General features: G+C 42.6%; 1 protein-coding gene across 14 annotated transcripts in view; it reads left to right on the top strand.

Moving 5' to 3' along the window:
* Positions 1-12,685, top strand: part of LOC137369472 (multiple PDZ domain protein) — a 419,370-nt gene that overhangs the window by 233,287 nt on the left and 173,398 nt on the right. For all 14 annotated transcript variants that reach the window (XM_068030740.1, XM_068030727.1, XM_068030738.1 and 11 more), the window contains one exon: positions 8,689-8,775. In XM_068030740.1, the coding sequence (XP_067886841.1) occupies positions 8,689-8,775 (87 nt within the window). The remainder of the gene's footprint in view (positions 1-8,688; positions 8,776-12,685) is intronic.

Here is a 12,685-nt window from a genome sequence, read left to right as displayed (position 1 = left end):
AGTATAAATGGGCGGTTGATGGGTAACGATAGGATTAGCTATCTACATAACATAGACCTGGCAGTTGAAGTTGAGCACTTTCTGATGTGGTCCATTTCTCATGATGTTTGGAGTTATTACATCTAAAGAACTGTATGGGACCAGTTGGTAGCACTTTTGTCTCTGAGTCAGAAGGTTATGGGTACACATCCTACTCCAGGACTGGAGCACAAAAATCTAGGCTGGTACTCCAATGCCGTATTAGGAGTACTGCATTGTTGGAGGTGCTATCTTTAAGATGAGCCGTTAAAACCAATTTGTAAGGCTACGGGTAAAAGCCAGCGAAGTGCAACTAGCTGAGTTCTTAAAGAGAGCCAGCATGGACATGACAGGCTGAATGGCCTCCTTCTGTGCTATAACCATTCTATGATTCTCTTCATTCCTGAAATGCACTTGGTGGAGGTAGAATCTGCCTTTTGTCATTCTCTTTTGCACAAGTAATTTGGCAATAAGTGTACAGAAATGCAAAACTGAATTAATCAAATCAGTGAAGCCACAAATCCAGTTCACAGTCTACTAATTTCCCTATCAATGAATTTTGTTGTGATAATTTTGACTAACTTGTATATGAAAAATTAGCTGCAGATAAAACTGCTGAATAGTGCTCCCTCTAGTTATCTTCTTTCCTTCTGCTGGCTTCCAGGTTTTACAGTGTTGCTGCACTAGATCTTAGGCAGAAGCCCACTGGCTCCTAGCTCTTGAGTCAGCTGCCACAGTTGTTGGCATTTACTGGACTGTTCAGTTCTGCTGATCACCATACAACCTCTCATCCATGTAGATGGCCATCTACCTGACTTCATCATTTATTATGGTGTCTCTACACCTGAGGCTTCAATCACCAATAAGGTCATCTCTTGCTATTTTTCACCATCCACATTCCTCACCCTCCCTGATCCCACTGCTTTCACTATTTATCTGTGGAAAAAAGGTTTCCTTAGCTCCCTTAGAAACCCTGTCTAACTTCCAACTCCCTTTTCCAGGCAATCTTTACCCATCACAATATCTCTGTTGCTGTAGACCTGCTGGATCACTCCTTCACCTTCAATGCCATTGATCATTGTTTGCTATCCCTTTTAACCCTTAAGTGTTACTGCTCTTGGGACATCCCCTCACCTTCACACCCTCAACCTAAAGGAACATAAACTCACCTGTCACAGTTATCCCATTTGTCAATTGCCTAATTTGACGTGATGATTTCAAAGTTTTACAGTGCCTTGCTCTTCACCACCAGAACCAACTACTGCTCCACAGCCATCTTGAAGGACAACCTTTTCTCCACAGCTAGCTTTTCCTGAAACTCCTTTTTTCTGCCATCACTGTCCTCACCTCAGTACCAATTGTAAGGTGCTCATTGCTTTCTTCCTCTCTAAGATGGAAGCTATCTGCACAGCTACCTTTACTAGTCCCTCCTACTTCTCTGCCCAAATCAGTCCTCATCTCTCGCCTATGCCAGTCTGGAAACGTGTCACTTTGCTGTTTCCTCCTCTCATCCTTTCCAAACTCATCTCTTTCATGAGACCTAACTCCCTTGATTCCTTCCTTACTCCACTCTTGATCTCTCAACTACCACTCCTGGCCCCCAAGGCAGCTTCTGTTGTTAATTGTTCCCTTTCCTCTAGCCTTCCCGTTCAAAACCAGTGTTATTATCCGTACCCCCCCCCCCCCCCACCCCCCAATTTTATACTCATAAAATCCACGCTTGACTCATCGAAAACACGGGGAATCTAAAACACGGGGGCACAGTCTCAGGATGAGGGGACGATCATTTAGGACTAAGACGAGGAAAAATGTCTTCGCTCAAAGAGTTGTGAATCTTTAGAATTCTGTACCCCAGAGGGATGTGGATGCTCCATCATTGAATACATTTAAGGCTGGCTAGCCAGATTTTCAGTCTGTCAGGGAATCATGGGATATAGGGAGCAGGTGGGAAAGTGGAGTTGAATCCCAAGATCAACCATGATCATATTGAATGGTGGAGCAGGCTGAACAGGCCGTGTGGCCTACTCCTGCTCCGATTTCTTGTGTTCTTATCCGCCCTCTTGAACTATCACTTCACCTCTAACTTTGATATCCTCTGTAAACCCCTTAAATATGTGGTTGCTTCTGAGCTCCATGCCCATGTCTTCTGAAATTCAGCATTCAAATCTAACCAGTTTGACCTCTGCCCTTCTTGTAGCCCTGAAATGGCCCTCGACAAAGTCATAAACTGCACATTCTGTGGCTATGATTAAGGTACATTATTCTGCTTTGTCCTCCTCAAGTCTGCTATAGCATTTGTCATCATTAACTATGCTTTCCTCCTCCACATTGTTCAGGCCCATGGGAGTGTCCCTGGTTTGTCTTCTCTCTATTCTGTAGGAGAGAGTCAGGTCAGCTCCAGCTATGGCTTCTCTTCCCTTATGGGTGCCATCACCTCCTGAGGCTCCCACGCATACTTCTGCCTTCTTCTCTTCCTTATCTACCTCTCTATGACTTTTACCCCTTGGCTCTTTTTATGCTACTGAACTGCCTGTCCACTGTGAAATCTTGGATGAGTCACAACTTCCTTCAGGTGAACATTAGGAGATTGAAGCTATTATTTGTGATGCCTGGTATAAATTCTTCTCCCTTGCCTCAGATGCAAGCCCCATCAGGCTCATTAAAGCCATGCATAACCTTAGTGTTGGGTTCAACCCTAAGTTGAGCCCCATCAAACATCCTTTCCATGACCAACTTCCAACTCAACAATATTGCCTGCCCTGTCTCAGTTACTGAAAACCTTGTCCACCCTTTGTTCACTTTAGTTATTCCAATAGTCTCATTGTCCACCCTCCAAAAACTCCTGAGATGCTTGCAGCTGCACTTTGGTCTATCAAGATCAGAACCTTTATGGCTGCTTCATGAGAGAGTAGCCTGATAGTCCAAGCACTTTCCATCTTCCTAGGAAGGGTTCTTCTACCAGCTCTCAACAGGTAGCACACTCATGGTGTGCCCAGCAAGCAAAGTTGGAAGAGGTTGAGGTTGGAGGCTGGGAACTCATCCCCCTACCTCATAGAAATCCTATCACAGTTGCATTGTAACCAAGCCCCCAGAAATCCTGAGCTGCACACAAGGAACTGCTCTGAGTCTGGGGAATGCCAATTGCCCAGGGACAGGGCAGAGGAAAATCTTTCCCTATGAGAGGTGAAAAATTGCAATTTATCTAATTACCAATCAAATTTCCAATTGACTAAGTATGAACGAATCAAAAGTACCAATAACAACCAGTGAGGAATAAATAACAAGCAGGAAACTGAACAATCAAATTCCTCATTTATTTTCGAAAACTGCCATTCTCGTAACATGACGTAACTAAAACTGATCAGTCAAATTCTTCAAATAATTCTTTCACGCTGTTTTTGATGCCAGTTTCCTTTTTGCTCACATAGACGTGTACAGCTAGAATAATTTTCAGAATATAACACAGTTGCACAAAAGTACACAATTCTGTGGTAGAAGTGGGTGGGGGGCGGGGGGTGGCAGGCAAAAAGTCACCAACGAGACCACCATAGCGTTAGTATTTAATGTTAGAAATATCTGTGAGAAGGTTCCTGCTCGAAGGCCTGCCTTCTGGCTAAGGCCTGAGGTTTCACTTGGAAATTTCACCTGGGCCTTAGGTTGCTGGAGATTTCCAACAGCTGTGGATGAGTTTTGTGTATGTGAGGGAGTGTAACCATATTACTGAGGGAACCGTGACAACCAAGCACAAAATTTACAAATAATTGTAAGGTGTGAGCATCAGAAAAAAAATATTTTCAGTGGTTTTTATCCGTTACACCATTAAATAAACATTCTGATCTAATGGTTTTCTTTGAGCTGAGGAATGATCTAATCTGACCAGCACTGTTTTCTGTAAAGAGGAACTATCTGCGCCAGCTGTAAAGAAAAAGCATGGTTTAAATTAAAAGGGAACTGGGTAACAAAATAAAAACACTTGGTTATTTTTATAACCATCTGCCACGTAATGATTTTTTTAAGTTTCAGTGACAGTTGTGCTGTTGAACTGATTTAATGCATTGCTGCAAGCTTGGCTTGTAATAACTGCAACATTTCAGCTTGGTAGAATAAATAGAGGACTAGTCACAAATCACATATGCTTAACCAGTCTGGTTCGCCTATCCGTAGCTTACAATTTCATAAACCTCAGAGACATGTGGTTCCATGGATTGCAGAAAATAAGCAAAGGTAATCTTTAAACAATGAGTCTGCATTATTATGGCCAAAAGATTTTGAAAGTTTTGCATTGTGAAGCATTATATTTTTATACTTAATGTAGTTTTGAGTATGCTGCTGGTCAAGTTATTGTACTCTTTTCCATCTGTTTTATCCTTAAATAATTGAAATGTGCTTCCATGTTATAAGCACTTAGTGGAACATTTTTATAATAAAATAGACATTTTAAATACTTCAAAGGAACTGTATACTTATAAACTTCTATATCCGTATTCATGTATATGGGCTTTAGTTTAGTGTTTTTCTTAACAACAAAAACAAAGTTTTTTTAAAAGATACTTCAGAATTTATATTTATGCTGACAAATAGTCATTCTTGAAGACATTGAACACTCATAGTAAAAAATGATTTTTGTGAATTCGTTGGAATGATGCTCTGGATTTAATAATTGCATCTTCCTTGCCAGAACAGATTCTATGCAATAGTGACATAATAACAGTTTCAAGCATGAGAGAAGACCTTTGATCTCAGTAGCTTTGCTTTGTTTGTGCCTCTTAAGTCTACTGTTAAGTGGAATTTATTTGATGACCTCTTTCTCTTTGATTTGTCCTTATAGAATTTTAGACACATACAGCACAAAAGTCATTTGGCCCATTGTGTCTGTGCCAGATCATTGGTAGCTTTGTTCAAGTAGTCCCCTGCTCTTCCCCATAGCCCTGTATTTTTTTTCTTTTCATGTATATATCCATTTCTCTTTTGAAAGTTACTATTGAATCTGTTTCCAACACCCTTTCAGGCAGTGAATTCTAGATCGTAACAATTTTCTACACAAAATTATTTTGCCAATTATCTTAAATCTCTGGTTACTGACCCTCCAACCAGTGGAAAGTTATTTACTCTGTCAGAACACTTCACAATTTTGAACACCTCTGTTAAATCTCTGCTTAACCTTCCCTGCTTGAAGGAGAATAATTCCAGCTTCCCTAATCTATGAAACCACTCGTTATTAGCTCAATTAATAATTTTAAATCTGAGATCGATAAATTATTGTTGGGGGAAGGGAGTGGGTCAGATGTTGTGGTATATAGAGAGCAGGTATTGAGGTCTTACGCTCAGATATTCAGGAGCTAGGGAAGAAGTTAAAAATAGGACCTCGAAGGTTGTAATCTCTGGATTACTCCCAGTGCCACGCGCTGGCACAAGTAGAAATAGAAAAATAGGAAGTGTCAATGTGTGGCTTGAGGCATGGAGCAGCAGGGAAGGCTTCAGATTCTTGGGTCATTGGAACCAGTCCTGGGGCAGGAAACACCTATTCAAAAGGGATGGGTTATGCTTCTCAACAGGTTGGAACCAATGTCCTTGAGGGGAAGACCATGAGTGTGGTTGGGGAGGGTTTAAATTAAATTGGCAGGGGGATGAGCACCAGCATATATAAGTAGAAAAGAGGAATAAGGTGTATAAAGGAGTAAGGGTATTGGATAGTACTAGAGAAGGAAGTAGTACCATATTAGGTAGGAGCAAACTCAGAAGTATCATGAGGAATACAGAGACAGGCTTACAATGCATGTATGTAAATGGATTGGTGAGCTACAAGCACAAATAGATGTGTGGGAATACAATGCAGTGGCAATAACGGGAAAATGGCTTAAAGATGGTAAGTAGTGCGCTTAATATTCAAGGATACAAAGTGTTCAGAAAAAATAGGGAAGGAAAAAGGAGGCTATGGTGGCAGTACTAATTAGGGAAGACATTGTCGTATTGGAAAGGGAGGATGTCCATGATGGGGCAAAGACAGAATCCATTTGGTTAAAATTGAGAAGCAAGTAGGGTGTGATTATGCTACTGGGGGTATTCTATAGGCCTCCAAATAGTAAGGGAGAGGAACAAATCTGCAGGGAAATGACGACGGAGATGTGCAAGAACTGTAGAGTGGTGATATTGGGGGACTTTAATAACCCAAATATCAATTGGGATAATAATAGAATAAAGGGAAAGGAGAGGGAGGAATTTCTGAAATACGTTCAGGGGAATGTTCTTGATCGGCCCAGTGGACCATGTGTCTGTGGGGAGCACTTGGGTAAGAGTGATCATTGTATCATAAGGTTTAGATTCGCAATGGAGAAGAGCAAGGAACAATCTAAAGTAGAACTTCTAAATTGGAAGAGGGCTATCTTCAATAGGGTAAAAGGTGATCTAGCCAGTGTAAAATGGAAACAAAGATTGACAGGAAAACCTGTAACAGAGCAATGGATGATATTTAAGGAAGAGATGTTTCAGGTACAGGGCTAGGTACTTTCCAACAAGGGTGAAGCGTAAGGGAATCAAAGCCAGGGCTCCTTGGATGATGAAGGAAATAGAAAATATGATGAAACAAAAAAAGATCTTGTATGATGCATATCAGTTGAATTCTTCAAGCGAAAACCAGGCAAAATACAATAAGTTGAGGGGGAACGTGAAGAGGAAAATACGACTTGCAAAGAGAGAATATGAGAATAGCATAGCAATTAACATAAAAGTGAACCCAAAAATCTTTTACTTGCTTGTAAATAATAAGCGGGTAGTAAGAGGTGGGTTGGAGTCTGTTCGGGACAAAGAGGGTAATTTTTGCACAGGCACAGAGCAAGCCTAGAATACTTAATGAGTACTTTGTATCTGTGTTTACTAATGAAGAGAATGCTGACAAAATATCAATCGAAGCTGAGATGGTAGAGGATAGGCAGGATATACTGGAAAGGCTGGCTGTGCTTAGAGTGGATAAGTCACCTGGTCAGATGGTTTGCATCCCAGATTGCTAAAGGAAGTGGGAGTGGAGATTCCGGAAGGCCTTGTCATAATCTTCCGATCTTCCCTAGATAAGGGGGAGGTGCCAGACGATTGGAGAGTAGAAAATGTGACACCCTTGTTCAAGAAAGGGTGTAAGGACATTGCTTATAACTACACGCTGGTCAGTTTAACATCTGTGGTGGGTAAGGTTTTAGAAATATTAATCAGAAAAAAATCAACACTTGATGAGGCTTGCGTTAGCTAGGGAGAGCTTGTGCAGCTTTTTAAAAGGCAGATTCTGCTTGACTAATTTTCTTAATTTTTTTTGATGAAGTAACAGAGGTTGATGAAGCGAATATGGTGGATGTTATCTATATGGATTTTAAGAAAACCTTTGACAAAGTACCACATAAAAGTCTAGTTACCAAAACTGACGCTCATGGATTAGGAAGGTCAGTGTCAGCTTGAATAAAAAATTAGCTTAAGGACAGAAAACAGTGAATTGTGGTATATGGCTGTTTTTCAGACTGGAGGACGGTAGTTAATAGTGTTCCCCAAGGATCAGTGCTAGGGTCACTGATTTTTGTGATGGACATAAATGACTTGGATATTAGAGTACTGAGTAAAATACAAAATTTGCCGATGGTACCAAACTTGGTGGTGTGGCAGACAATGAGGATGATACCAATCAACTGCAACAGGACATAGATAGGCTAACAGAATGGGCAGACAGATAGAATTTAATACAGAGAAATGTGAGGTGATGCATTTTAGCAAAAGGGAGAGGCAATATGGACTAAATGGTACAGTTCTAAAGAGTGTACAGGGACAGAGGGACCTGGGGGGATCCATGTGCACCAATCTTTAAAGGTGGCAGGACATATTGAGAGAGTAGTTAGCAAAGCATATGGGATCGTGGGCTTCACAAATAGAGGTATTAAGTACAAAAGCAGGGAGGTTACACTGAACCTTTATAAAGCTCTAGTTAGGCCAGAGCTAGAGTATTGCTTTCAGTTCTGGGCACATCCTTGAGAAGGTGTAGAGGAGATTTACCAGGATGTTAGGTTGGAGAAGCTGGGGCTGTTCTCCATGGAGCAAAGGAGAATGAGGGGAGTTTTGATAGAGGTGTACATGATTCTGACAGGTTTGGATAGAGTAAACAAAGCAAAGCTGTTCCCATTAGCTGATGGTACATGTACTCGGGGACACAGATTTAATCTTTTGGGAAAGAACTGCAGGAGGATGTGAGGAAGAACTTTTTTACGCAGTGAATTGTAATGATCTGGAACTCGCTACCTACAAGGGTGGTGGAAGCAGAGACGCTGAATGATTTCAAATGGAAGTTGGATGGGCACTCGAGGGCAATAAACTTACAGGGATAGAGCCAGGCACTGGAACTGACTGGAATGCTGTACAAAGAGCCGGCATAGACTCGATGGGCTGAATCTGTGCTGTTATGACTCTGACTGTATGACATGGGTATAAAAGGATATGGAGCCAAGGGAGGTGAATGGAGTTGAGATACAGATTGTCCATGAGTGCATTAAACAGACTTGAGGGGCTCAGTGGTGTCACTGCTTGCATAGTCTCCATTTTCCAGGACAGTGTTCATTTAAAGAAAATAAATTATTTTCATGGTATTTTGTCACTGATTTTAAATAGTTTAATGAAAGAAATTCTATGTTTCTATTTTAGTACCGAGCTGCCAGAGAGGGAGGAAGGTGAAGGAGAAGAGAGTGAACTGCAGAATTCATCTTATAATAACTGGAGACAAGCACGGCGGTATGTGAATTTATTGTCTATCTGACACAGCATAATAAAGGTTTTAGAAAAACATTTATGTCTTACTTCACTGATAGCTCAGTTGATACAGTGATACTGGCCAGAAGATGTCTCAGGTTTGATCTGCTTTGGTCAAAGTAGCAGCACTATGGCTGGCTTTGGTGCCACTGGAAAAGAGGGAGAAAAAACTACAGGGGTCTAAGTGACCCCTGTAAAAAGTCGACACATAATATTGAGTGAAGATAGAGTCAGCGTCTTCTATGAAATATCCTGCCAGTGTCCACTGTATCGAAAAATAACAATTTGAAGGTAACAAGGTGAGGTGAGAATGACTGCCCTTGACATCAAGGCAGCATTTGACCGAGTATGGCATCAAGGAGCCCGAGCAAAACTGAGGTCAATGGGAATCAGGGGGAAAATCCTCCGCTGGCTGGAGTCATACCTAGCGCAAAGGAAGACGGTTGTGGTTGTTGGAGGTCAGTCATCTGAGCTCCAGGTCATCACTGCAGGAGTTCCTCAGGGTAGTGTCCTCGGCCCAACCATCTTCAGCTGCTTCATCAATGACCTTCCTTCAATCATAAGGTCAGAAATGGGGATGTTCACTGATGATTGCACAATGTTCAGCACCATCCATGACTCCTCAGATACTGAAGCAGTCCATTGAGAAATGCAGCAAGACCTGGACAATATCCAGGCTTGGGCTGATAAGTGGCAAGTAACATTCGCGCCACACAAGTGCCAGGTAATGACCATCTCCCCTTGACATTCAACGGCATTACCATCGCTGAATCCCCCACTATCAACATCCAAGTGACTACCATTGACCAGAAACTGAACTGGAGTAGCCATATAAATACCGTGGCTACAAGAGCAGGTCAGAGGCTAGGAATCCTGTGGCGAGTAAATCACCTCCTGACACCCCAAAGCCTGTCCACCATCTACAAGGCACAAGTCACTGGCGCAGTGTGATGGAATACTGTCCACTTGCCTGGATGGGTACAGCTCCAACAACACTCAAGAAGCACGACACCATCCAGGACAAAGCAGCCCGCTTGATTGGCACCCCATCCACAAACATTCACTCCCTCCACCACCGACGCACAGTGGCAGCAGTGTGTACCATCTACAAGATGCACTGCAGCAATGCACCAAGGCTCCTTAGACAGCACCTTCCAAACCCGCGACCTCTACCAACAAGAAGAACAAGGGCAGCAAATACATGGGAAAACCACCACCTGCAAGTTCCCCTCCAAGTCTCACACCATCCTGATTTGGAACTATATTGCCGTTCGTTCACTGTCGCTGGGTCAAAATCCTGGAACTCCCTTCCTAACAGCGCTGTGGGTGTACCTACCCCAAATGGACTGCAGCGGTTCAAGATATCAGCTCACCACCACCTTCTCAAGGGCAATTAGGGATGAGCAATAAATGCTGGCCTGGCCAGTGACACCCACATCCCATGAATGAATAAAAACAAAACTCTGGGCTACTACTTCTCGGACTGTACCCACAGAAGTCTGAACCTTCATGGCGGAGTGTCAAAGTTGGAGGCGGAGGGGGAAAAGCTAAGATATCTTTTTCAAAAAACCTGTTCAGGCCACAAAATGGTACAGCTCTTTAGAACCAGTCTAGAGGTTTGGGCTCGCCTATCTTTGGTTGTGCAGGGGTTGCTTGCACTTGAATGATGAGGCCCAAGGGTGGCAAATATTGGGCCTCAGGCCTCGTTATAATAGAGCTGGCGTACCATCAGAGCCTGCCAGCAAAGAGTCGTACCAGATTGGGCCACTCCTAGCATCGTAGCACCCCTCAAGTAAGTGGGTTAGGGAGTCGGGTCCTCAGATCAGGGTCAGGGCGAGGATTGCCAGGGCCAGGACCAGAGGAGATTGTGGGCCAGGACCAGCAGGTTGGTGGTCGGGTTGGGAGTATGAGAGATCAGGGGTCAGGGCTGGGACCAATGATGATGATGTGGTTGGGAGGGGATGGGAGTGGCGGAAATTGATTCCTTTGATATGAGTACTTCTCCGGGCTCCTCATTCAGGTAAGGTCTAGCAGGCTGTCCCTAGGCCTGGTTTCTTTATGGCAGACCCATCTTGGAGTGGGGTCCTCAAACAGGCATTAAGCTCCATGAGCATCTATTTCTGGTATGGGTAGGGCACATATTTGTTGTACTTAACTTGACAGAATTGTGTGCACACTTCCTCCCATTATATTGGGGCCTTAGTAGTCTCAGCTGAACCCGAAAAATGGGTGCTGTGCAAACCAATTCCTCGCCCTTTATGTGCTGTGCCATAGCAGGAGGACTTGGGTTCATAGATTGTGGAGAGATATGGAAGTAACTAATGAAGAAAGGTTGATTTTGGTTAGAAGCAAGATCAAAATACCCTGTAGAGGCTATAGAAGTGTTAACAATATTGACTTCAGGCTGTGAATTGAGTGTTGGGACATTGATCAAGAGAATCTCAAATTGAGCTTTTTGTGCCAAAGCCAAATTAACTAAAAGCAGAAGTCAGAGTTCATGTTGGAACCAATTACATAGTTAAAAGATTGAAATCCTACAGAGTTTCAGGAACTAGGAAAAAGACTAAAGATTCTGCAGAAACAGGAAGATAGAGCATGTGAAAGCATAGGAGGGAGGGCTAAATATTCCTAATACAATGGGACCAGTTCTGGGACAGTTGGGACCTCTACAAGCTGGACAGGTTGCACCTAAATGGGGCTGGGACCACTGTTATTGCAGGGAGGTTAACTAGTGCTGTGGGGGAGGGTTTAAACTAATTTGGCGGGGGAAGGGGCACCAGGGCACAGCAGCAGTGAGGAGAGACAAGGTGCATGAAACTAGGAGCAGCTCACAGGAACTGAACAAAGAATGTAAAAAGAGTAGGAATTAGATGGTGGAATACAGAAAAGCTGACTAGTATGGTATTGGAATACATGTGTGTTAATACAAGCATTTTTACAGATGAGGTTGATAAGCTACATGCACAAGTTGCCATATGGGGTCACAACGGAGACCTAGCTTAAGCATGAGCAGGAATGGGACTAAACATTCCTGGCTACTGTGTATTCAGAAGGGATAAGGAAGGGCAAAAGGCAGGAGGGGACAGTGGAAGTATTAATGATAATTTTAAGCTTCTGTCTAGGAATGATATGCTAGACAGTTCAAAGATTAAAATTATTTGGTTAGCGAACTGAAAGGAGTTGTTACATTGCCGGGTGTTTACTATAGACCTCCAAATAATGAGATGGAGAGCAAATCTGGAGACAAATTTCAGAGATATGTAAAAATAGTAAAGCATTATTAGTAGGGGACTTCAATTACCCTGATGTAGACTCGGAGAAAAACAGAGCAAGGAGGGTGAAGAACTCTTAAAATGTAGACAGGAGAGCTTTCTCAACCAAAATGTGTCTAGCCATCAAGGAAGGAAGCAATGCTGGATCTAGTCTTGGGGAATGAAATAGAGCTAGTGGAGTGTGTTGGAATGGGAGGATGTCTGGGCAATAATGGTCATAATATTAGGTTTAAAGTAGTTTTGGAGAGGGACAAAAAAAATCAAACAATACCCAACTGGAAGAGAGCCAATTTTAGTAAGTTGATAAGCCATCTAGCACAGGTAATCTGGAAACAAAGATTGGCTGAGAAAACAGTAAATGAGCAATGCAGGGTCTAAAAACAGAGATAGTTTGAGTGCAAAACAAGCATATTCCCAGAAGGAGGAAAGATGGGGCATTCAAAGCTAGAGGTCTCTGGATGACAAAGGAAATAGAGTTGAAAATAAAACAGAAAAACAGGTTTATAACAAATGTCAGATACAGAATGCAGTCGAAAACCAGGCAGAATACAGAGTGCAGGGGATGTTAATTGTATATTTGTTGGATGTTTAATTGTATTTAGGTGATGGGCATTAACTGG

Source organism: Heterodontus francisci, chromosome 4 (assembly GCF_036365525.1).
Source record: "Heterodontus francisci isolate sHetFra1 chromosome 4, sHetFra1.hap1, whole genome shotgun sequence".
Taxonomy (NCBI): domain Eukaryota; kingdom Metazoa; phylum Chordata; class Chondrichthyes; order Heterodontiformes; family Heterodontidae; genus Heterodontus; species Heterodontus francisci.
The sequence above is the reverse complement of the archived record's forward strand: the minus strand, read 5'-3'. Positions and strand labels throughout refer to the sequence as shown.